Source organism: Eschrichtius robustus, chromosome 13 (assembly GCF_028021215.1).
Source record: "Eschrichtius robustus isolate mEscRob2 chromosome 13, mEscRob2.pri, whole genome shotgun sequence".
In the NCBI taxonomy this organism is placed as follows: Eukaryota; Metazoa; Chordata; class Mammalia; order Artiodactyla; family Eschrichtiidae; genus Eschrichtius; species Eschrichtius robustus.
In genome coordinates this window covers 3111445-3136458 of record NC_090836.1, presented here as the reverse complement: position 1 = coordinate 3136458, position 25014 = coordinate 3111445, and the positions used below count along the sequence as shown (strand labels likewise).

Genomic DNA, 25014 nt, shown 5'->3' with positions numbered 1-25014 from the left:
TCCCGGACCAGGGAAAGAACCTGTGTCCCCTGTACTGGCAGGTGGATTCTTAACCACTGTGCCATCAGGGAAGCCCCAGGACAGATGATATTATAAAATTCTACTATACATTCAAGGAAGAGACAGTTCTGATCTCTTGTTAACTCTTCCAGAGAAGAGAAAAAGAAAGAAAATTCCCAAAGGCCTTTTTATGGGTCTAGTATAAACTTAAAAACAAAAACTAAACCAGACAAGGACAATATGAGAGAGGAAAACTCTAGGTCACTCTTGCTTGTGAGCATAAATGCAAAATTCTAAACAAAATATTAACAAACTGAATCTAGCATTGAATTACAAAAATACCATACACAATGACCAAATTAAGGTTTGTCCCAGGAATTAAAAGGCTTCCCTGGTGGCGCAGTGGTTGAGAATCTGCCTGCCAATGCAGGGGACATGGGTTCGAGCCCTGGTCTGGGAAGATCAGGAGCAATTGGGCCCGTGAGCCACAATTACTGAGCCTGCGCGTCTGGAGCCTGTGCTCCGCAACAAGAGAGGCCGCAATAGTGAGAGGCCCGCGCACCGCGATGAAGAGTGGCCCCCGCTTGCCACAACTAGAGAAAGCCCTCACCCAGAAATGAAGACCCAACACAGCCATAAAAAAATAAAAATAAAAAGATGGTTAAATGTTTTAAAAATCCATCAGTATCATTCACCACATTAAAGACTAAAGGAGAAAAACAATATGATCCTCTCAATAGATGCAGAAAAAGCAATCGCTAAAAATCAACACTTATTCTTGATTTTTAAAAAAAACAGCAACCTTGGAAGAGAAGAAAACCTCATAGCCTAATAAATCGTATCTATCAAAAATCTACAACAACGAGCCTGCTTAGTGGTGAAACGTTAGAATTCCTTTCAAACTGGGAAAGAGGCAAGGACGCCTGCTACCACCACTTCTAGTTACCAAGTGAAGGAAGACAAGAAAAAAAATGAAAGCAGCGAGGATCGGAGAAACAAAATATCAGTATTTCCTGACAGTCTGATTATCTATGTAAAAAAACCCTAGAGAATCAAGAGGGGGAGAAGCATTAGCATTAATTCAGAGGAAAAGCCTGCAGCTGGTGAGGGGCCCTTCCTCCTCTGTCCCACTGGCCTGCTCTGGTCACCCTCTGTCCCTGTCCCCACCCTCCTCCTGGACCCTCCTCAGGATGACAGACCCAGATCCAAATGCACTGCTGAGGCTGGACCGGCCACCTGCACTTAGTCCTGCAGCTGGGAGTCTATGTCTTGCTGGGAGGGGCTTGTCCACTGCTGGTGACCGTGGATCATGGGAGTTCTGGCCTCAGGGCCAGGCCCTTTCGGTGAGATGGTGTGGGCAGCAAAGCCTCAGAATGCGGCTGCATCCGGAGCTCGGCTGGATTCCTGCTACAGCAGTGGAGTTGGGCACTGACCCTGCGGAGGGACCCCTGCCATCGAGGGCTCCCCTCTCTCTCTCTCTGTGGCATCACCTGGCAATTCTGTGCTCACCTCCTGGACCCCTTGCATGACAGTAGGGCCCTTCAGAGCACAAGAGCGAGTGACCTGGCCGTGCTGGCTGGTGGCCCGACTGGAAGCAGAAAGTACGAGCATGCAGGGCCCCAGGGCCCGGGCACCAGCCGGCCTCAGCCGCACCGTCTTCCTGATGGGTGGTTAACAAGCTTTTCACCCCTGTCGGGTCCAATCAGCCCTTGTCACTTCCCTGAGCAGCTAACCCTGAAGGGAAGCCAGGCATGCTGGGTCGTCAGGGAGTGGGCATGTGAGGCTGAGGACAGCAGGCCCTCACCTGCCCCAGAGCAGACAGAATAGGGCAAGGCCAGGGTCAGGGAGGGCTCTGTGTGGGTCAGGAGTGGTGAGGTTGTAGAGGAAGGCAAAGGGCTCAGGCAGGAAGAACAGCAGCAAGGCCGCCCCTTCCCAGATCCTCAAAGAGGGTGCTTCATGTAGCCGGGGAAGCCGTGGGGCTGTATCAGCTATCGATGCTGCCTAACAAGTTACTCCAAAACTCAGTGGCTAAAACAACAATACAGTTCACTCTCTCTCACTTGGGTCAGGAATTCAGGACCCACCTAGCAGGGCATTTCCGGTTCAGGGCCCCCTCATGAGGTCGCAGCCGATGTCAGCCAGGCCCCTAGTCATCCGCGGGCTCACTGGGGCTGCGGGATCCACTTCCACGTGGCTCACTCACTGGTGGACTCTTGGGGGTGGCTCCACAGGGGCCTCTCTATTGGGCGGCTTGAGTGTCCACACAGCATGGCAACTGGCTTTTCCCAGAGTGAGTGACTGGAGAGATCAAGGTGGATGCCTCAGTGGCTTCTAGACACACTGCAGAAGTCACCCACCTCAGTCCATCCACATCCCTGTGGACCACGCGTGGGTGCTGGGACGTGAGGGTCACCGGGCCGTCTTGGAGGCTGGCTACAAGGCCTGAGGGGACAGCAGGTGGAGGGGCTGCAACGTTACCCAGGGAGCTCCTTCTGCGCCCCTGGCCACTGGAGGATGAGGTGCAGGCCTTTCCAGGGAGCTGAGCTCTAGCCTTGTAATTATGCGATTATATTTCCCCACACCTCTCTCCTCCAGGCCTCCTAGTCTGTGTCCCGCTGCCTCCCCCCTGCCCCCACCCAGACATGATCCTGTTCCTTTCTCCTGCCCCCAAGCCCATTCCCAAGCCCAATCCCCTCACCTCGGCAGCTGAGGCCCTACAAGGCTCACAGGCTGAACGGCCTGCATTCTCTCTCGCTGACTGGGGGGAGGGGAGGTTCTGACCTGAGGCCCAAGAGCCTGCATCCCTGGGCAGCACAGGGACAGAGCGGGAGGGCACAGCTGATGTTTCTGTCCCCAGGGGGGCAGAACAGCATGAGGCCCCGACCAGAAGTTAAGGGTCTGCCGCAAGGTGGCCTGGACCTGGAGGGTGGTTTGGGAAGTGAGCTGGAGGGGGAGCCCAGGCCATTCCTCTCTCATGGTGCTCTGTGTGGAGTGGGTGGGAAAAGCTGTAAAAGGGGGATGGCAGGCTGGATAGGGGAGCAACTTGCCCTGGTCAGGTGCCCTTCCGGCCTAACACACACAGACCACAACCTTGCAAATGCAGAGCCCACTTATGAAGGGTTGGGGGCCCCAGTCTCAGCAGAGTTCAAGGCCCTCCTCAGCTCCCAGAGCTCTCCCAGCCCAGGGGCAGGGGGTGCGGGGGACCGAGCACACCTTAGCCCACTCCTCAGCTCCTGCACGGCGCAACCCACACCCGGACAGAGGGAGGGGCTCTGAGCTGAGACAGGAGGGGAGAGTCCAAGCCCAGGCCAGCACCAAGGCTCAGCCTCGGCAAGGCGGACATACGGGAGAACCAAGGTGAACGCAGGGAACACCACCGGTGGCCCTGGAGAGCCAGCTGGGCAGGAAGCCCAGCCTGGGGAGGATGCGGGTGGCGGCGGATTCCCAGGAGGAGCTCCAGGCGCCAAGAAAGTGGGGACACAGAGAGGAGGAGCGCCTGTCAGGTAAAAATGCTCCTGCCTAAAGTAAGGGAGAAGGGGGATGATTACTGAGCACATCTGGATGGACTGACGGGGTCGGAGACAGAGGTGACCCCAAAATCTGCAGCAAGTCCAGCCGCGTTCTTCTGGGCTTTGGCGTCCACTCTGCCATGGGGGGGGGGGCAGGGCGCTCTGTGGCCTGACACTTTAGACCTAGCTTGGAAATAAACTTAGCCAGCACCCTTCTTTGGGAAAGGGAAGGGCCTGGTGGGAGGGGGATTGACCCGGGATTAATAAACAGCATGAAAGGGTCTACTGACTGCGAGTCCACACGTGAACAAGCCGGGGTTGGTGGCTGTCTGACAACTACCCCATTCCGGGCACCAGGGCTCCGGAGACCACTGGCCTGTGGTTCCTGCTTCTGCTCAAGCAAGGTTTCTGGGTTCTCCCACTAGGGCACAGGTTATGAGTGTGTGAGAAGGTCGGATAAGGGCAATAGGGAGTGATGGAGACTGTGGCTAAATGGAGAGGGGCTAAGGCATATACTTTAGATTTTTTTTTAAATGCCATACTGGCCAAACAATCATAGCTGCCCGCTCGGGCCGTCAGTTTAAAACTCAGTGCCAGAGATGAGATGAAAACACCCCAAGTTATAACCAGCACTTGCTCCGTACGCACATGAGCATGTACACGCGCACACACACACAAACACAGACACACACATACACACACCCTCACACCCCTGAATCAGTGCTCTGGGCACTTTAAAGAGTTGAAACAGTTGCTCCCTGCCCATGCCGTGGACCTGATACGAGTGGGTTCCCACGAGCTGTGCAGTGGCCTGAAGCCCCTTCCCTCACTCTGTTCCCTCCAGCCCACACCTACCCATCCTGATGCCTTTGGACTCACTGGTCACAGAGGCTGTACTGGGTGCCAGGACAGGAAAGCAGTCAGAGGGAGGGATGTTACAGACACAGGCCTTCAGCAGTCCCCATGCCAGAGCAGAGAGGCTGTGAGTTTAAAGCCGGGGATCAGGGTCGCTGAGAAAGCAGGTGAATCACCGGGGTGGGGGGGGTGGGGGGCCTGCGAACAGTCTGCAGAGACAGAGACGTGAGGCCCAGGGCCCAGCCAGCTGGAGAGAGCCTGTGCGCCACCCACGCGCAGAGCTGCCCGACTGCCTGTAGCAGACGGTGTGGTGCTCCGGCTGCTCGGCACGGAGCACTCGGGGCAGGCGGCCAGTGGCCGAGAAGCCTGCTGGCCCTCACCCCGTGTCCCTGGCAGCTGGGCTGCCCCAAAGGCAGCTGACTCTCTCGGGCACACCCGCCGGGGCCATGGGGAGGGGGTGTAGGAAGCTTTCATTTCCGGAGAGGACAGCTTGCACGCGGAGGGGGAAACGCTCAGTCTGTCCATCTATCCGGCAACGGCAGGGGGGAGGGGGCTCAGGAGGTGGGAGGGGGCTCAGGAGGTGGGAGGCAGGGCTGGGGAGGCGGCACTGCTCCCTTCAGCCACCAGGCGGCAGCAGAGGGCACCATGCCTGCCCAACTCAGGTCCCCCATTCCATAAATGAGGGCGATATGGCTGGCGCAGATTTCCTCTCCATCCCCTTCTGCTGGACCCTCCTTCTTTACCCACTGACTCGCCAATAAAAGTGAGTACCAGGGACTTCCCTGGTGGCGTGGTGGTTAAGAATCCGCCTGCCAATGCAGGAGACACGGGTTCGAGCCCTGGTCCGGGAAGATCCCACATGCTGCGGAGCAACTAAGCCCGTGCACCACAACTACTGAGCCTGCGAGCCACAGCTACTGAGGCCATGTGCCACAACTACTGAAGCCCGCGCGCCTAGAGCGCGTGCTCTGCAACGAGAAGCCACCGCAGTGAGAAGCCCGCGCACCGCAACGAAGAGTAGCCCCCGCTCGCCACAACTGAAGAAAGCCCGCGCGCAGCAACGAAGTCCCAACACAGCCAAAAATGAACAAATAAATAAATTAAAAAAAAAAAAAGAGTACCAGTGCACGAGCAGTCCAGAGGGAGGCAGAAGGGAACGTCCAGAACCCACGGGTCTGGACATCTGCTTGTGCCCAGGGTGCCAGCATCCCTATTCTCACAAGCTGAGAAGCCCTCGCAGATCTGGGCGAAGGATGGCAGATGATCTGAGGATGCCTGGGGCGGTCAGGCTGGAGCTCACCCTGGCTGGACCACAGACTTTTCCTCCAGTCACCAGGCAGTGACATCTACCTTCGCATCACTGCAGGCGGCGGCCCTTCTTCCAGACCCCAGGTTCTCCCCAGGAAACTGTCCAGAAGTGGCCTACCCGCCACAGACCGCCCCCCCTTGACGTTGGAACACAAGACCACAGAGCCTCCTCCAGGAAGCCTTCCCCAGCCAGGGAAGGGTCTGGTGCGGTTTGGCAGGGGCCTGGGGAGAGAAGCACCCCACACCTCTCTCCGTGGGAGTCAGGGGGTGGCTCTCCCAGATGCCCAGGCATCCCCTGGGGGAGGGGAAGTGGAAAGTGGGAAGAAGACCAAAGTCCAGGGAGGAAATCTGGTCAGAGGGGTATGGGCTGGTGGAGGAGCTGCCAGGGTAGGGCTGCCAATCTGGGTGGGCTGCTCACCCCCCGCCCCCAGAGGGAACTCTCTCCCTGCCACCCCAAGAACCACAGTGAACAGAAAGAAGGCTGGCACACACAGCAGGCGATCCATGGGTGCTTGTTAACAAGGCAGGAGGGGGCAGTGGGAGGGACACCGGCCTGAGAGCAGGAGACGCGGCTTTAGTCGTGTCTCTGGCCCCAAGGAGCTTCATGAACTCGAAAAATCATTTTGTCTCTTGGGTTCCTCAGTTTCCTCATCCATGAAGTCGGGGTCAGGACAAAGGCAGGGTGGCAAACGGAGCTGCCGGGGGCACTGTCTTTGGAAGGCTGTCAGCTGGGGAAGAACCTGATATCGACTAGCCATGTCTGTCCTGGGTGCAGGCCCGTGGTCGTGCCTATTTGCCAAGTGCGGGGGCCATCCTGAGCCCCTGCCACCCCATTGCTCTGTGCGTTAAGGACAGCACTGCAAGGCGGGCGTGGAACTAGGGCTGGAGCTGGGGACACCTTGAGACACCACCTCCGCGAAAACGCAAGACAACGGTGGCCGTTTCTCTGGTTCCTTCCCGCGGGCTCCAGGACACTAAGCCAGGTGAGGGAGCCCTCCAGTGGAGCGTCAGGATCCAGCGTGGGGTGTTCAGCTGTCACATGCAACGTGGCGTGTATCTCTACAGGCGCTACCCTCCCCAAGCACAGAGATCGCAAGTGCTAAGAGGAAGCCTCGCTACACTGGGCGGTCCCGCTATTGCACACTGCAGCTGTTCGAACCAGACGGTGGGCTCCACAGAGACCTCCGCCTTCACAGATAAGACGGGGTGTTCCAACAGGCACGGCAGGCTCCGGCGGCACCGTCTCTAGCCCACCGGGAGGGGCTACCCACGGACAGCACAGAGCTTCTCAGCAGGGCTGCGGGAGGGGGCAGAGGTGAAGGCTGTCCGCCGGGGGCACGGGGGCCCTGACCCAGCTTCCTGGCTCAGTAGCCACCTGGTTTCCGGCCACATCCTACAAGTGCGTCTCCTTCTCCCCAGCCATGAGACCCGCCTTCGTTGGGGAGGGCCCGCAGTCCTGGCTGCTGCCACCGTCCAGACACAGGTATCGCTTGGGCTGTGGCAGGCTGGGGTCAGGGGTGACGAGCTGCCGCAGGCGCTGTGGGGAGAAGAGGAGTCAGTGGTGCTGGTGGCAAGAGAGGCAAAGACGTGTCCTCGTGTCTGTGTCCCCAGAGCCCAGCACACAGCTCAGCGTGAGTGAGTGAAAGGGCACAGAGCTCGAGAAGCGAGAAGAGGCAGTAACGTGTGATTGAGCGTGTGAACCGCCTGGCTCCCGTCCTGGCTCTGTTACTGACGCCTGTGTGGTCGTAGGCAACCCACTGAACAACACTGTGACTCGTCTGTAAGATGACAGCACACACCTCAGAGAACAGTGCCTGGCACAGGGTTAAGTGATCAGCGAGTGTCTATTTTGTTCTTGTTGTTACTATTCTTATTGCTACTATTATCATATGCTCAGTAACTGTCTAGTAATGTTCTTCCTAGTGGTAGTCCTACGATTAGCACTGTCATTGGTGCCATCTCCTTCTTGCCTTGAATGCAGACGTGATGACTGGAATCATGACAACCTTCTTGTGACCATGCAGTGATAAGCATGATGATGAAAAGACAACATGACCAGGATGGAAGTGCAGGAATAGAGGAAGCGTCTGGTCCCCAACGGCCTCTTTAAGCAGCTGAACCAAATGCCAGGATCCCCCGTCTCTGGTCTTCTTGATATGTAAGAAGAAACTAAGCCCGTTTGCTTATTGCAGGTTGGGTTTTCTGTGACTTGTGGGCGAGACAGATTTCCACAAATGTAATGTCTTTGTGGGACACTGGCTCTGTCCTTTCCAAGAAGACATGTCCTGAACCCTAAACAGGGAGCCTTTTGCATATGGTTCGCAGGCAGGGTTGAGAGGAGGAGAGAAGCCGGGAGCCTGTGTGGGTGAACCATGGCTGCTGGTCACCAGTTTCCAGGAGCAGGAATCTGTGTCTATGACCCCCTGCGTCTGGCACCTTGTGTTCTTGTTTGTGACTTACTTTCCCCCTTAACCCTTTGACAGCTGCCCTTGGTCAACCTGCCCAAATGATCTGCTGGAGGTCAGATTCTGAAGGTCTAGGACTCTAGGACTCTTGAACATTTCTGAAAATGAAGCCCTTCTTCAAATACCCTTCTCCTTAAGATTCCCTTAGACCGAAGGGCAGCCCGGCACTCAGAGCTGGCCCGGCCGTGGTGTCGTGCCCAGAGTCCAGCCCCTTTGGTGCCCTCCTTTGATGCGCCACTTCCCCAGCCCCTACCTTCTTGAAGGAACCCTGGGTCTTCAGGAGGGCGACGACGATGAAGAGTGGGACACAGCCCATGGAGGAGCCAGCCAGGAACCAGCCGATAAAGTATCCCCAGGCTGGGTACACGTAGACGTTGTTGTATCTGAGAGGTGTGTACTTGCTCAAGGAGAAGAGGAAAGTGGCCTAGGAAGACAGCGGGAGGGGCCGACGCAGATGCGGGAGGGAGCCCGTGAAACCCTCTCCTCAGGACGCAGCACAGTTAAATATCAACACACTGGTGCCTCTAGAGATGGAGCGCAGAGACCATCACAGACCGTGGGCTCAGAAGGCAGGGAGGGGAGACGGAGGAGCTCCAAAGCAGACAAGGAGGGGGAGACCAACAGTTGGGAAATCACGCAGGCAGACAGACAGACAGACAGACGGAGGTGCCGGGGAGGAAGGGATGGAGCAGGAACTAGACCAGATGGTAGTGCTGGTAAAGCAAAGAGACTGGCCAAGAAGAGGGGGGAGGGGAACCAGCACATAAGAGGGCACGGAGCAGCCCCTCCAGGTAACTGGGCAGGCGGGAAGGAGCCCCAGAACTCAGCCCGTGCCCCTCACCTCCCGGAGTCGGCTAGAGGCAGGAGGAGATGGGGGTGGTGGTGCTGGAGGGCACATACCAGGCAAAGGCCCGGGGTCAGGAAGAGCCAGGAGATCTTCACCAGGGGCCACGGCCGGTAGCCAAACATGTCCTCCATGTTGTCATAGAAACGGTCGGCCCCTGACCAGGTGGGTGGGGGGAGAGTGTGAGGACAGGAAGGGGACGGCTTCGTCCTCTTCCCCGCACCGCACCGTGGGGGGGAAACTGGATCAGGACACGTGAGCGACACTGGAGGTGGAGGGGAGGCCGCCACCAACAGAGAGCCCCTAACCTCCCAGGGCCTCTCTGCTCTCAGGGCTACGGATGAAGACCCGAGTCCTAACACAGAGGAGGGTGTGAGCCAGAACGGGGCTCAGCGGCTACACACATGCTTATTGCATCGCAGAGGTGAACTCGGCTTCAAGTAAAAATAGCAAAACACCAAGGGAGCCGATGCTCGAGCCCAGCGCTGAGCCCTGCGGGGCGGGGGCGGCACCTGCACCCCAGACTCCAGGGGGCCCCTCTGTGCTCCCAGTGAAGCACAGAAGGGGGCTGGGCTGTGGCCATGGAAACGCTGCCTCTTGCACTTGGTTTAACGTCCTTAGGTTTCCACGTTTGCTCCACCTTCTAAGAAGTAAAGAGCCACTGACTGGGAAAGGCCTGGGAGCCCTCTAGCCACCCCCTCACCACCACAAAAAGAGCACTGCGAAATGCCACCGCTAGACAGTCGTCCCTTTGGCGTCTTAACTTCCCCCCAGGTGAAAAGCAGATACCGCTGCTGTAGGTGCAACGTATTATCAGCCGCTTACACCTGGCTGTGATCGAGTTTGTCAGATCCTCACTGAGAGCAAGTGTGGAAAAGCAGTGGGGAAATCAGAGCAAAAAGGTAGGAGACGCGTGGGGAGGGAAGGACGCCAACGAGGAAGGCCTACGGTAGCGAGATAAAACCCTTCCTATTCGTGTCTCGTCCTGAGGCCCTGCTGCGTGGTACCCACGCACCCTCTCTGCCCTGAGCTTTGGGACACTGACAATCCGTTCCCCCAACTGGTGCAGTGGAACCAGAGGGACCTGCGGCATGATGACGGCTCCTCCACTTGCCTGTGTTAGCTTAGGCAAGGGACCCAACCTCTCTGAGCCTCGGTTTCCCCTGTAAAGGGCTGTGGTGCAGATTACGAGACAGCACTCGGCACTCAGCAGTGCAGTGCTCGGGACATAATGGCTTCTCCCCCAACCCCACCCCATGCTGCCGCCGTCATCAGGCACGATAACAGCCTGGATACCACGTGGTCAGCACCGCTGGCTGGCTTCCTCAGTGCTGAGGGGGCCGGGCTGTTGGTGGGAGTCAGTGGAAGCCAGAATTCACCAAAGTATCAGAAAGAAATGCACGACCACCACAACAGAAAAGCCTACGTCAAAATCACAGGGATGAGCTTCCTGTCCGTGGAAGTATTCAAGCAAAGCCTGGGTGATGACTTCGAAAGGGCGTGTGGGAATCTCTGAAGGATCAGACTAAATGGCCCTGGAGGTCCCTTTTGACTAGGATTCCCATGGGAGAAGGCCTCCAACAGCCTCTGCATCCAGAAAGCTGTGCACAGTTATTTATAATTATTCTCACTATTCAACGAACTCTGTTGTCATTAGCCCAGCTCCACTGCTGTAATGAGAAACACCTGGGTTCCCAGCAACGGCTAAACTTCTCAAGTAAAAAGAACCAGGACAGCAGCACAAAGACCCGCAGAGACCAGCGGGCCCGTCCTCACCCAGGGCAGATCCTGCCCTTCGCGTGGCCCCAAGGCTCCCCCCCCCCTCACCCACTTACCATACACCCAGCCGATGCAGATCACTTCAAACACAGAAAGGAACAGCAGGCACGTGCCACTGCAGGCGTAATAATCAAACAGCTGGAAGATGTACATCCCGCCCTGTGGGGCAGGGGGCAGAGTGAGACCTTGGCCAGGGGGCAGGGGACATGCCCCAGCCCACACGAGATGACAGAAGCCCATCTGGGATGCCACCCTGCCCGGTCCAGGGAATTCATCCCTTGCAGCTAAAAAGAGTTTGCCCCGCCTGTCCCTGACTCCCAGCCTCCCGGCCCTCATCTGACAACATCTCTGACATCTGCGAGGACCCCGGGGACTGTGGTGCACGTACACTGTGCTGTCTGTCCAGCATCCCACCTTCCGGAAGTTGCCGAGTTGCGGCCACCTCACTCTGAGTGTGCGCCCCTCCCTGCTCCAGGCCTAAAGAAGAGCAATGGCCAATTCTCAGGGAAAGGGCCCTATCCCCCTGGGGTTGGTTGGTGGCAGAAGGGAACCCTGAAGCTGCCCAGATCTGTCTGTAACATCCCAGGAGGGAAATCTGCCCAAGAATGACATCACCAGAGGAAAGGGGAGCCAGGAGATAGAGGGGAGCATCCCTGATGATGTCATTGGAGCTGCTGGATCCAACCGTGCCTGAAAGCGAAGCATCTCTAGACTTTTCTGTTTCCTAACCGAAAAAAATTCACCTTCCTGCTTAAGCCAGCTTGTGTTTGGTTTCTGTCACCTGAAACCAAAGGAGAGGGAACCAACACAAGAAGGTTCCGCCATGTGGTCCCTCCAGCCTCGCAGTGAAGGGCCGGGAAGGCGAGGGGAATGTGGCTCTGAGAGTGTCAGGGGGTCGCCAGCCTGCAGGCCGCCCCCGCCACTCACCTCGGTGACCAGGAAGAGCCCGAGCAGGTAGCAAATGACCGCGATGGCGAGGATCAGGAGCTCCCGCCGCCCGCTCTTCCGGAGCTGCCTGGGGAACATGTCCACGGAGGCTGTCACCAGGCACTCCACACAAACAAACTGTGGGCCGGAGGGGGCTGGTAAGAGGGGCCACTGCCTCCTCGCTCCCCAACCCCCCGCTGGCCCACAGAGCGCAGGGGGCCCAGAGCTGGGGTGAGGCCAACCCTGCCTCAGCCATGTCTCCACCACGAAAGGTCCCAGCCGGGAGAGTTGGCTGGGCGGGGCTGGGCGGCCCGAAGGTTTGGGAGGGCGCGTCCACATCTGCGGAAGGGTCAGGCCTGGGGGAGCAAAGCAAGGGGCCCCTCCCGGAAGAGGAGGCCGGGCGTCCCCCGACCAGCCTCAAGGACAGGCCCCGGATGCCAGGGCCGGGGCTGGGAAGTCTGGTCGGGGGACAGCGAGGTCGGGGAGGTTATGGCGGCGGACGCAGAAGCTGGTAAGGGGGTCGCAGGGCGGGGGCGGGGGCGAACCTGGCTGTCCAGCCCGAGGAAGATGAGCATGATGAAGAAGAGGCAGGACCACAGCTGGGACAGGGGCATCATGCTCACAGCCTTGGGGAAGGCAATGAAGGCCAGACCAGGGCCTGCCGGGCACACACTCCATCAGGGATCCGCCCCTGTGCGCCTGCGTGCGTGCGCGCCTGCGTTCATGTGCGCCTGCGTGCGTGCGCCGGCTCCCGAGGGCAGGCTGACTCGTCCGCTGCTCTGGGGAGCACGCTTTCCACTCGTGCGCCCGTCTTCCCATCCGTCCCCGCCTCCCTCCTCCCATCCGTCCCCGCCTCCCTCCTCCCTCCCCTGGTTTTGGGGTTCTGCTCTGTGCCTAGCACGGCCGCCTGATGCTGAAAGGTTCCTATAGTACCCTGCTTCTGGGACCCCTGCCCTCCTGTCCCCTGTCCCTCCTTCTCCCCCGGCCCCAGGCAGCAGAGCAGCACCCACCTGACTCGGCCACCTCAGAGATGGGCACCCCCTGCTCCTGGGACATGAAGCCCAGGATGGAGAAGACCACAAACCCCGCCACGAAGCTGGTGGCGCTGTTCAGGAAGCAGAGGGCGATGCTGTCCCTGCAGAAAATGGGAAGGAAAAGGGAGAAAGAAACCCATCACGTGGGGACATCCAAAGACAGCGGTAAAGAGGAGAGAGGAAAGGAAGTGGGGGGAAGGAGCCCAAGACCAGGTACCAGACGGTGAAGAGAAGAAAGGGAGGGAGAAAAACCCAGTCTGGAAAGGGGACCACAGTGTCGGTTTTGCACAGCTTGGAGCCCCTGCTCACAAAGGAGGAAGGCGCCCTCCCAGGACCCCGCGCCCCGCTCACCTGTAGCAGTTGTTGTGGTACTTGTTGTAGCTGCCCAGGGCCGTCAGGCACCCCTGGCAGATGGCGAAGGAGAAGAAGATCTGGGTGCCCGCGTCCATCCACACCTGCAGGAGGCCCCGAGGAAGCGGTGGGAAGATGGGGGGAGCCCACCGGGGCCTGGAGCAGTGACCGCCCCGCACCTCCACAACCAGCGGCCCCTCCGTCCCCGCAGAGCCCACGTTACAGCCCACGCCCACGAACGCATCCTCCTCTTCCCCTGGGCACTCAGCAGGCACCACATAGGTGCGCGTGACTGTTAACTTCTAGTTGGTTCACCACAGACGGTGAACCGGAGAAGGAGAGGCCTGTCTGCAGGGCGGAGCTGAGGCCCTGGCCGCCCTCAACCTGCACGTGCCCCCAAGCAGCCATGGTGGGCAGAGGCCACGGCCTTCAAATAGAGAAGACACCAAGACTCCACTGGGGGGAGTGGGAGGGGAGGGGCAAAGAATGTGCTCAGACAAGTTCAGAGGGGGAAAATGTCCAACCTCGCACTAGTAAAAAAAAAAAAAAAAATTAAAACGGCAACATGCTACTACTTTGACCTATCAAAGGTTAAAATAAATTCTACTTGAATGTCTCATGGGCCTGCAGAAGGAAGGGTACCCACCAACACGGGCGGTCAAAGTCCACAGCACATGTCAAGAGCCTTGAAAGGTGTGTACTCCCTGACCTAGTAATCCCACGTCTACGTCTAACTTCTGTCAGGAAATAATCAGAGATGTGGTCAAAGATTTAAACACAAGGTGTTCATCGCAGCTGTCTGTACAATCATTAAAAAAAAAAAAATGCCCTAAATGTGCAGGAACGGGGAAGAGCTGAGTAAAAGCCGACACCTGCCCCAGGTGTGGATGCCCAGAGGTCATATGGCCGGGTCTGTCCGCCCGCTGCCCACACCAGCTCTAGAGAGGTACCTGGACTTACAGGACCCCAGTACATCTTGGCTGGATGAGTGAGTGGATGGATGGGGGACGGAGGAAACATTATGCAAATGATAAAATGACATTTACAAATGGATTTAATAACAAGGAAGATGCTTACACTATAATTTAAGTGAAAATATATTTATCTCCACGTATAATTATCTCAACTATGTAAAACACACACACCAGCTAGAAAAAAAAAATTGGAAGGAAATATACTAAAATGCTAACAGAGGTTATAGCTGAGTGGTGGGGTTACGAGAGGTTCTTAGTTCCTTTTTCATAATTTTCTTCTATATTATCTACTTTTTCCTCCAGTGGGCACATATTGCCTCTAAACAGCAAAAAGCAATCAAAGGTTTTCAAAGTCCAGATCTGGTTTGGGGCGGGAGACGCCTGGGGGAACGGTCCCCAGTGAGGTTCCTACCTGGGGGTCCTTGAGCCGAAGCAAATCTGGTTTCAGGTAGTAGATGATGCCCTCGTAGGCTCCGGGCAGGGTGATGCCTCGGATCAAGAGGATGACCAGCATCAGGTAGGGGAACGTGGCTGTGAAGTAGACAACCTGGAGGGGAGAAGGCCAGGGTCACCCTTGCCCAGGCAGCACGAGCCGCCTCGGAGGAGGGGTGAGCACGGGAAACTTCCCACCCCTTCCTTTACACATTCTGGGGTGTCTGGGGCTCCCCAGCAGAGGACGAGACACACATCAGCGGGGTAAAGGGACGGGAGGAAGGACAGGGAGGGGTGTGAGTTTCCACCCGTAACATTTCAAGAACTCTTTTTGAGGGGGCTTCCCTGGTGGCGCAGTGGTTGAGAATCTGCCTGCCAATGCAGGGGACACGGGTTCGAGCCCTGGTCTGGGAAGATCCCACATGCCGCGGAGCAACTGGGCCCGTGAGCCACAATTACTGAGCCTGCGCATCTGGAGCCTGTGCCCCGCAACAAGAGAGGCCGCGATAGTGAGAGGCCCGCGCACTGTGATGAAGAGTGGCCCCCACTTGCCGCAACTAGAGAAAGCCCTCGCACAGAAATGAAGACCCAAAACAGCCATAAATAAATTAAAAAAAAAAGAAAAAAAGAACTCTTTTTGAATCCAGATTCTGGTCTCTCTTAATCCCTTATCCTGGCTGTTAGCCCGCCCCTTGCCCCCTGAAGAGGGTGGGACTCCCCCACCCAGGGGGAAGGTGAGCAGATTTGTACAGTGATCAGTGGGGAAATTTAGACTGAACTTTTCCAGGCTTAAGGTTGGGGGAGCAGCAGTGGCCTGAGTTCTGGGGGGCGGGAGACACACGGGGGCTCCACTCTGCCCCTTCCCCGAGAGGGCGGCACTGTCCGTGTCGTTATTACTGTTACTATTTCTATGTTACCACTATCACGACAATCCGTGGAAGAGGGAGGCTGCTTCGGGAGGGGGCTAATCAGAGAAGGCGGGACCCTGTCTGTTCCCGGCTGTGACAAGCAAGGGGCATCAGTGTCAGACTCTCTGGGTTGGAAATGAGGCTCCGGTGTGAACTCTGGCCACACAACAGGCCACTTTGTCCATCCTCAGCTTGAGCTCCTTCAGAGGCTGGAAACCCACCACCTCAAAGACTGTTCTGTTGGCCACTTCATCCTAGACGTGGTCTTGGTGTGTTGTTAAACGAGACAAGCACGTCGTACGAGTGTGTGATCCTGATTGTGCAATATTCACACACAACGCGCGCGCACACACACACACACACACGTATAAAGGAAGCTAGAAGCCGACCAGCAAAACGCTGACAGGGATGACCAGACACCCCGCCAGCCCGCTGGTGGCTCAGCTCTGACCCTGGGAATTTCATGGTTCTTATTTTGCTCTGCATGTCACTTACGTAAACAGGCCTTTGAAAGTCATACCGAAAAAGACAGCCTTCCCTTGTGTTGAGCTGAACCCTGCCTTCCTGCGACGTCCCCTGTCCTCAGCAGGCCTCTCCCTTTCACTGCTTTCTCTTTCAGGTCTCCAGAGGGATGCCATGTGTGTCCCCGTGGACCCTGGGGGCCACAGAGAGCGGCCCCAGAGCCAGAACCCCTCACCTTGCCCGTGGACTTGACCCCCTTCCAGATGCAGAAGTAGCAGACGACCCAGGCAAGCAGGAGGCAGAGGGCCAGCTCCCAGCGCAGGGCCCCCAGTTCGTGGATGCCGGAGCTGAGGCCCAGAACACGTCTCCTGTGGACGGGGAGACACACAACCAGGTGAGGCCGAGGGGACAGTGGCCTCCGCCATCAGGTGTCCTGATCCTCAGAGCTGACCGCACGGGTCTCAGGGTCCACGCCTCCCTGCCCCATGGCCAGCACGTTCCCACCTGTGGTCTCTAAGCCCCTGGCCGTTAGACGACCAAATCACGTAATCCCGTAGGTATCTGTGTAACTCATCCAGCTTTCTCTGTTGTCGGAGAGGTAGAGACAGAGAGTGAGGGCAGTAAGCGTCTGAGCGAGCTCGAGCCCGTGGGGAGCAGAGACCCGTCCGGGCAGTGGCTGAGCAGGTGCTCGGGGAGCAGACACGGGCTGGATGTGCGTCAGCATCTGAAGAGTGACCGGGGTGATGGGAACACGTGTGTGCCGGCGTCGGTGGGCACGAGGGCGGCGTGGATGCCGGGAGGGCGCCCCGGGGAGAGTGTCGGTGAGTACGTGTGGGCCAAGGTTAAGTGTGAGGGCGGGTAGACTTGTATAAGCGCAAGGGTGGACACGTGTGGACGCTGGGGTGCAAGTGCTCGTGTGGAGGGTGCAGGCGTGAGTGTAGAAATTTGCCAGTTCCCGTGGTGTAAATACTCCCACTTCGGCCTATTTCAAGCTACCACCAGGACATCAGGGCACGCGGAGCTGGCGCAGACTCTTCCCAGCTCGCGCTGGCCGTCGGCCGTGGCTGTGTACGTGCAGGTGGGCGTGTGGGTGCGGGCGGGTGACAGTAAGAAGGCACATGGGCGATGCAAGTCACGTGGACACGCGTGTGAGTCCAGGGGGACACAGGTGGATGCGGGGCGAGCGTGTGGGTGTGGACGGTAGGTGTGGAGGGTCCCTCATCTCCTAGTGACGTGAGTGCTGGAAAGCATGCACAGAGAGGTGTACACCTGCACCCCCAATCCCGGGCCCCAGACATCCAAATTCCCTCCGCCTGGGGCCCCCGGGAGGCGGCCTCCAGGCCGGACACCTACTCCCAGAATTCCATGACGGGGGAGGTGAAGTTCACGGGCGGGGCCGCTGCGCTGGCTGCCGAGCGGTTCAGGAAGTCCACGCAGCCCTCTGCAGGGGACAAGAGGGGCGTCAGCAGCGGGCCAGGCGGGCAGAGACGTCCTCACACCCCGTCCACCCACCTCTGGCCTCGCATTCCCGGTCCCCAGAGCTTCCTCTGGAGCCCCCGCTTTCCAGCGTCAGGAGTTCCTGCTCGGGTGGCTCGTGTGACCAGCCCCCGTCCCTGTGTGCCTCACACTGCTCTCGTCACAGTGAATCTGGCTGCTCCTCTGGCCACCCTGCCAGCCACCTCTGACCCTGTCCAGACCTCAGGCCAGTCCCCCACGCCCACGTGTGGACTTCACTCCCCAGCGATGGGGGGATGGGCTCGCGGGACGGCCCCGCCTGGAGTGGTCCCCACGCAGGCCCCTTCCCATCCTTCTGTGGTCACCCGTCGGAATCTGCCACTGCTCTGTCCGCTTGTCTGTTCCCAGCGCTTGACTGTCCCTGGTCCGGGCTGGGCCGAATCACCCGGGCCCACTGCTGGGTCTTGAGGGTCTGGCACACAGTAGGCCCGCAGTGAACACTGGCTCGGTGGGTGGACGTTGGGGGGTGTTAGCGCCTGGCAGCCGCTTGTCACCCACCATCCCACCGGGTTGTCGGCTGTCCTGGCGGCTGGTTGGAGGTCCCACACGGGGTCGGCCAGCAGAGTGGCCACCTGTGCCCGCCCAGCTCGGCTTGGGGGCTGTTCTGCCGGGCGCTCCATCACTGTTCGCCCGGCCCCAGCTGCCCCGTCCCAGGGCCGACACGACAAGTACCTGTGTTCCAGGAGTGGGTGCAGGCGGTCCAGGGCAGCTCGGAGGTAAAGGAGCTGAACAGGTAGAAGAGGGCCCAGGAGAGGATGATGATGTAGTAGACGTTCAGATAGGCCTCGATGACCACAGACGCCAGGCCAATACCTTGTGGGGGGGGGGTAACAAGAGGGTCCCAGAGACCAGCGTCAGCCTGGGAGCCTCCCACCGTGCTGGAAGGACAGGGGCCACGGAGACACCGCGGGGCTCATTCACGGGCCTGAGAGGCCCTTTACTCCTTATTTTTCTAAGTAAGAAAAGCAGGTGACAGAACACCACCCTAGGCGTTCTCCCAGTTTTATGATATACATCTGAACGTATTTTTTGTTTCATGAGAGAATCTCCGGAAGGAGCATCTCCAGAAGTTAACAAGTGGTTCTCTGGGTGATAGATTTCAGTTCACTTTTAAAAGTTCTTTTCTTTTTCTGGTTTTTCTAGTTTTTCTGTGACAATCATGCGTCACTTGTGAAGTCACAAGGGACAGGAGGAACAGAGGCACGAGGCCAGAGACAGGAGGTTCCTGAGTTCGGGTCTCACCAGGCACCCGAGCCTCTGGCGGGTGGAGGGAACCCACGCGTGTGTGGGCATCAGGCAAAGACCCGGGCAGCCTCGGTGGGGCTGTGGACCCCAGGGAGCAAGCAGAGGGCAGACTCCCCATGGACCACACACAACCCACATGAACCCCAAGGATCCGAGAAAATCATCCCAGAGACCCCACAGGGTCCCCCTTCTCATCCCACAGGGACCCCCCAAAATCACCACACAGACCCCACAGGGACCCCCAAGCACCCCACCAAACCATCTGATGCCCCAAGAGGGGTCAGCACCAGCCTAGCCGTGCCCCGCCGCCCCTGCTCAGGCTCCCAGTCTGCTCAGAAGCCAGCGTGGTTCCACCACGTCCACGCCGTCCAACAGAGGCTTGGCAGCCCCCAGACAGGCCTGCCCTGGGCCCGGCCCCTTAGGGACTGGCATCCAAACCAGAGTCCTCCCTCCCCCCCGACCATGCGAGGAACCGCTCGGGGACCAGGAGGCCCCTGGGTTTCCCACTGGCCGCCAGGGCCCCATCACCTGAACAGAGGGTGGGAAAGGACATCCCCACTGCTCACATCAGTGCCAACAGATCCCCAGAGGGAGGGCAGGGGCTGGGACCAGCTTAGTCCCTAACACAGGACACAGCACAAACCCACGGAGACCTGGGTTAGTGAATGGCCTCATTTTCTCATCTTATGAGGTTAAAGCAGACACTCCTGGAGGGTTAGGTGAGGACGCGAACACATGTGACGTGCTGACGTGAGCCCTGGCACATCACCACCATCATCACCATGATTATACCCTGCGGAGGCGTGTCTGGGACCAGGCCACGCGCTCGGGAGCACATTTCCCATGAAGCTGTGAAGACTCAGCTTCAGGGTTCCTCACTTGCAAGGACCCCTCCCAAGACTCTGCATCTAATGTTGTGCCTATTTATAATTTTGTATCGTCCTTCCTGGAGACTGCTTCCACCCAGGTTCTAGAAGCTTCGGGCCCCAGGAAGCCTGATTACACGTCCTAGCTCCTCTGCAGCCCTCAGCACAGGGTGGATGAAGGAAGCGGGGAGGGCGATGGCCGGGGGTGGGGGTGTGTGTGTGTGGCTGGAACGGCACTCACCCTGGAGGAGGGGGCAGATCTTCCTCCAGGCTGTGACGCTGCCCTGGCTGGTGTACTGGCCCAGCACCACTTCCAGGAAGAACACTGGGATGCCGCAGGTGAAGAAGAAGATGAAGTAGGGGAAGAAGAAGGCTCCTGCCAAGGAGGGGGAAGGGGGCTGAGCTGGCAGCCAACCCCTCAACCGCCCTCCGCAGCCCCCAGGGGCCCAAGACAGCAGCTTCCTCCTGTCTGTGAGCAGGGCCGGGCGGAAAGTTTCCAGTCCGCGCCCCACCCGGCATAGGAAAGACCTTCGAAGGGAAGTGAATGATAATGTAGGTGGAGATCCTAATATATGCCCTATTTATTTTCTCAGCGTGCTTCACAAATCTAGTCCATTTATTCTTTTTGGAACCAAAAACATGTGTTCTGTATAATTTGATATGCTTATTAAATCATCAAGTTTGTTACGTTTTCGAGAAAAACAAACAAAAGCACCTTGGGAAAATGATTTTCCCTGTAATCATTTTCAGAGGGTATTTCCCCTCCCTCAGGCTCTGGTCTGAACTGGGCCCCCCCCCCCACCCCGCAGACAAGGCCACTCCTCTGCTAGGGGAAATTCTCGGGGTCGTGGTTTCAGCAGCCTCGTGAGAGGCTAGCCAGAGGGCAGGCCTAAAGACACCCAGCAAATTACAGCCCAGGGCGCCCACCTCCGTCACCTCGGAAGCGTGTACCTGGGTGAACACAGATTATTGTTCATTGCCCAGTCGTAACACTTGGCACTTGATGCTTCTGTGTGTAAGGCCCTCTTCCAAATCCTTCACTAACATCAAAACCCTCACAAAGCAGCCTCCCAGGCCACAGGTACTGGTGTCATCTCCATTTTACAGATGAGGAAACCAAGGCACAAACCTAGGTGGTCTGACCCTGAGTCTGGGCTCTTAACCACAATGTGATAATGCCTCTCAAGCAACGCATGTTACTCTGTAGAAAAGCAGAAAGTACAAAGGGAAGGAAAGGAAAAAGCATTGTATATCCTTCCAATTTTCTGACAAACACATACATATATATTTCCTTTGCAAAAATGAGAACCTACTATGCATGACTTGATAACCATTTTTAAAATGTATATCATGGACCTCTTTTCATATCAATAAATCCATATCTGCGTCGCCACTTTAATGGCCGTGTGGCTCCGTTTTACGCAGAGTTTCTTTGGTCAGGACCCCGCTGGCCTTTCTGGTCATCCTCCTGCTGCGGTGAGGACCGTTGCCCACATTCTCGTGCACTTGTCTACTTTGTTCCTTAGTGTAAACTTCCAGCAGAGGAACTGCTGAGTCAGAGGGCAAAAGCAATGGACCTTTTTTTTTTTTTTTGCTTTTTCTGTCGTAAAATGTACATAACATAACTTTTACTATTTTAACCATTTTTAAGTGTCCAGCTCAGCAGCATTCAGTTCATTCACACTGTTGTGCAACCATCACCACCATCCGTCTCTAGAGTTTTCTCATCCTCCCAAACTGAAACTCTGTCCCCTTTCAACACTCACTCCCCATCCCCCTCCCCCAGCCCCGGCACCCACCCTTCCTCTTTCTGTCTCTACGAACTTGATCATTCTAGGCACCTCATGGAAGGGGAATCATACAGTATTTATTCTTTCGTGACTGACTTATTTAGCATAATGTCTTCAAGTTTCATCCGTGTTGCAGCATCTATCAGAATTTCCTTCCTTTCCAAGGCTAAATAACGATCCAGTGTCAGGATAGGTCACATTTTGTTTATCCATTCATCCACTGATGGACGTTTGGGTTGTTTCCACCTTTTCAGAATAAACTTTTTTTTTTTTTTGGCCATGCCACGAGGCATGCGGGGTCTTAGTTCCCCGACCAGGGATGGAACCCGGGCCCACGGCAGTGAAAGCGCCGCAGAGTCCTAACCACTGGGCCTCCAGGGAAGTCCCAGGGATGAACATTTTTAAGGTCTTTGACCGGCATTTCCAAATTGCCCTCCCAAACTCTTGTACCATCTGCCCTCCCAACAGCAACATGTGAGAGCAAAGAAGGATTGGTGAGTCTTCCCGGGCCTGCTGCTGTCGACCAGCTCCGTGGTCCCAGGCAAGTGGCTGAGGTCTCTGGGCCCCTGTCCTCCTCTGTGGAACAAGGGCTCTAACGAGATCATCTTTGGTCGTAGCCACCTCTATGTCCGTGACACTGCAGCCGGGGCAAGAATAAGTCACCACATCCTCCCCCGGCGTTAGTTATCACCCCAGCCCTGGCCTGCCCGGGAAGTCCCATTTCTGTTTCTTTGGAGTCATCGGTTTAGGCAATTTGCAGTAAGAACTATAAGTTTTAAAACAGAGAGCAAGGGACTTCCCTGACGGTCAGTGGTTAAGACTTTGCCTTCCAATGCAGGGGGTGCAGGTTCGATCCCTGGTCGGGGAACTAAGATCCCACATGTCTTGTGGCCAAAAAACCAAAACATAAAAGAAGCAATATTGTAACAAATTCAATAAAGACTTTTAAAAAATGGTCCACATCAAATAAATGAATAAAAGGGGCTTCCCTGGTAGTGCAGTGGTTAAGAATCTGCCTGCCGATGCAGGGGACACGGGTTCGAGCCCTGGTCCGGGAAGATCCCACATGCCGTGGAGCAACTAAGCCCGTGCGCCACAACTACTGAGCCTGTGCTCTAGGGCCCGCGAGCCACAACTACTGACCCCACATGCTGCAACTACTGAAGCCCGTGCGCCTAGAGCCCGCGCTCTGCAACGAGAGAAGCCACCGCAATGAGAAGCCCGAGCACCGCAACGAAGAGTAGCCCCCGCTCGCCGCAACTAGAGAAAGACCATGCACGGCAATGAAGACCCAACGCAGCCGAAAATAAAATACATAAATAAATTTTTTAAAAAATAGGGCTTCCCTGGTGGTGCAGTGGTTGAGAACCAGCCTGCCAATGCAGGGGAAACGGGTTCGAGCCCTGGTCTGGGAAGATCCCACATGCCGCGGAGCAACTAGGCCCGTGAGCCACAACTACTAAGCCTGCGCGTCTGGAGCCTGTGCTCCGCAACAAGAGAGGCCGCGATGGTGAGAGGCCCGCGCACCGTGATGAAGAGTGGCCCCCGCTTGCCGCAACTAGAGAAAGCCCTCGTACCGAAACGAAGACCCAACACAGCCAAAAATAAAAAAAATAAAATAAATAAATAAGTGAAATTCTTAAAAAAGATAAAAAAATAAAAATAAATAAATAAAACAGAGCAAGACACGTGGTAGATGTTCACTAAATATTTGTCAAATTAAATAGACATAGTGTTTAGAAGGATTTTCTAAACAGTGGTTATTTTTAAACAGGAATGTTCCTTCTTTTTTACCTTTCTGGAATGTTTCTAATATTCACATATATCATTTCCACAAGAGGAATACAGTTATTTTCAAAAGGCAAAAATGAATCTGGCCAGTCACAAATAAACTCATCTAAATGAATTATTCCATTTATGTGAAATATTCCAAATAGGTAAATCCACAGCCACAGGAAGTAGATGAGTGGTTGCCAAGGGCTGGTGGCGAGAGGGCTCGGGGGTGATTTCTAACAGGTACAAGGCTTCTCTGGGGGGTGATGGAAATTTCCTAGAATCAGTCGTGGTAATGGTTGCACAAGTCTGTGAACATGCTAAAACCACTTAATTGTACACTTACAAAGGTGAGTCTGATCCCTCCCCACCGTGCCCCTGCTCATTTTTACTACCAGCGCTGAAAAATATAAAATTGTTTCTTTAATTAAAAAAAAAAATCATAGACAAGATAATGTCATTTCTTTGATCAACATTCCTCAGTGGCTCCCATGTCGCTCAGAGCAGGGCCCGGAGGGGCCGAACCCTGACCTCTGCTTCCTCTCCCACCTGTCATTCCCCCCTCGCCGTCCCCCTGCGTTTGGAATGTTCTTCACGTGAACTGCATCCTTGAGACTGGCTCCTTCACCTCCTTCAAGTCTTGGCTCAAAGGCCACCTCCCGGACGGACCCTTTCCTGGTCCCCTCACTTCCCATCTCACGCCCCTCCCCGCCCCTCCTCCCTGCTCTGCTTCTGGCCCGTCCGCCCCCCCACCACGCGACAGACCGCAGTGGATGTATTTGTCTGTGGTCCGCTGCCCTTTGCTGGAGTGTAACCCGGAGTGAGCTGTGCTTTGTATCTAGCACGGTGCACGGCAAGGGTGGCCCGGCGTGTGAGCTGAGTGAGGGACTGAATCCTTCAACCACTGACCGTGGTCTGTGTGGGGCCAGGGAGGAGAGGAGCTTGCCGTGAGGAACCATCCCCGTTTCACAGCGGGGGGATGCTGGAGTCAAGCTCCCTGCCAGCCTCCCTCCACTGCCCAGGCAGGAGGTGCCCAGGTGGGCACTGCTCTCCCCACCTCAAAGTGAACTCACCTCCCCCGTTTTTGTAGCAGAGGTAGGGAAACCTCCAGACATTGCCCAGCCCGATGATCTCCCCAGCCACGGACAGCACGAACTCCATCTTGTTGCTCCACTGGCCCCGATCCTTCACCTGGTCCTTGCCTTCCTGGTCCAACTTCTCTCCCTCCTCAGGGACCCAGGAGACCACAGAAGGCCCATCCTTGGGAACTGCCACTTTTCTGTCGTCTGCAGCCATGGACGGGCTGGGAGGCCACAGATGGGAGTGGGCAGGACGGCAGGAGAGGCGCAGCCTGCGGGGACAAGAAGGAATGAGCTGGGCGGCCCCAAGGACGCCCGTCACCCCCGCTCTCTCCGTCCTAACCTTTCATTATTGCTGGAATACTGTCGAATAGTGTCAGACTATTGATTTTCTTCCCAAATTCTTGATGATATTTGCACCTAAAGTTACACTTTGCTCTCACAGCTCTGAGAACAAACAGGGAGCAGTTTGTTCTTAGTTTGCCCGTTTTGCAGATAGAAAAATCCAGGCCTTGACAGATGAAGTGACTTGCCTGAGACCATTCAGGACTAGATCGGGATTGAAACCCAAGCTCGGGGACTCTCATTCCAAGTCTCTTTTGATCTTTACAGTCAGCTGCCGTCCCCGCTGGCCCTTCTGCCCCCGCTCCTCAGTGTCCAATGAGTGTCACCCGCCCAGCCTCCGGCCTCCAGGCCAGAAGGGATCAAAGGCTGTCGGGGGTAACAGGAGGTCAAAGGGCAGGTGTGGCCAGGTAACTGCATGGTCTTCCCTGGGCCAGCTGTGTGCTCGTAGCTGTGCCAGCGTGATCGATTGCCTCTGGGTAAACATGGGAGCCAGCTAGCTCCGGGCATCTGATTGGGAGGGCAGAGGAGGGTGGGGCACACGGCCAGGTGGGGA

The 25014-nt window shown here is 56.7% G+C and overlaps 1 protein-coding gene across 1 annotated transcript; it reads right to left on the bottom strand.

Annotated features, from left to right (window-relative positions):
- Nucleotides 1–6174: 6174 nt before the first annotated feature.
- On the bottom strand, nt 6175–24333 carry SLC6A12 (solute carrier family 6 member 12). Its single transcript, XM_068559838.1, has 14 exons — nt 24111–24333; nt 19716–19850; nt 18036–18176; nt 17202–17289; nt 16084–16216; nt 14459–14593; nt 13073–13176; nt 12698–12822; nt 12233–12345; nt 11688–11825; nt 10817–10919; nt 9038–9138; nt 8391–8561; nt 6175–7209 (listed from the first exon to the last, which is right to left on the bottom strand). Exons 1-14 carry the CDS (start codon nt 24331–24333, stop codon nt 7066–7068), a joined length of 1854 nt encoding a protein of 617 aa, XP_068415939.1. The 3' UTR covers nt 6175–7065.
- Between the last annotated feature and the right edge of the window lie 681 nt (nt 24334–25014).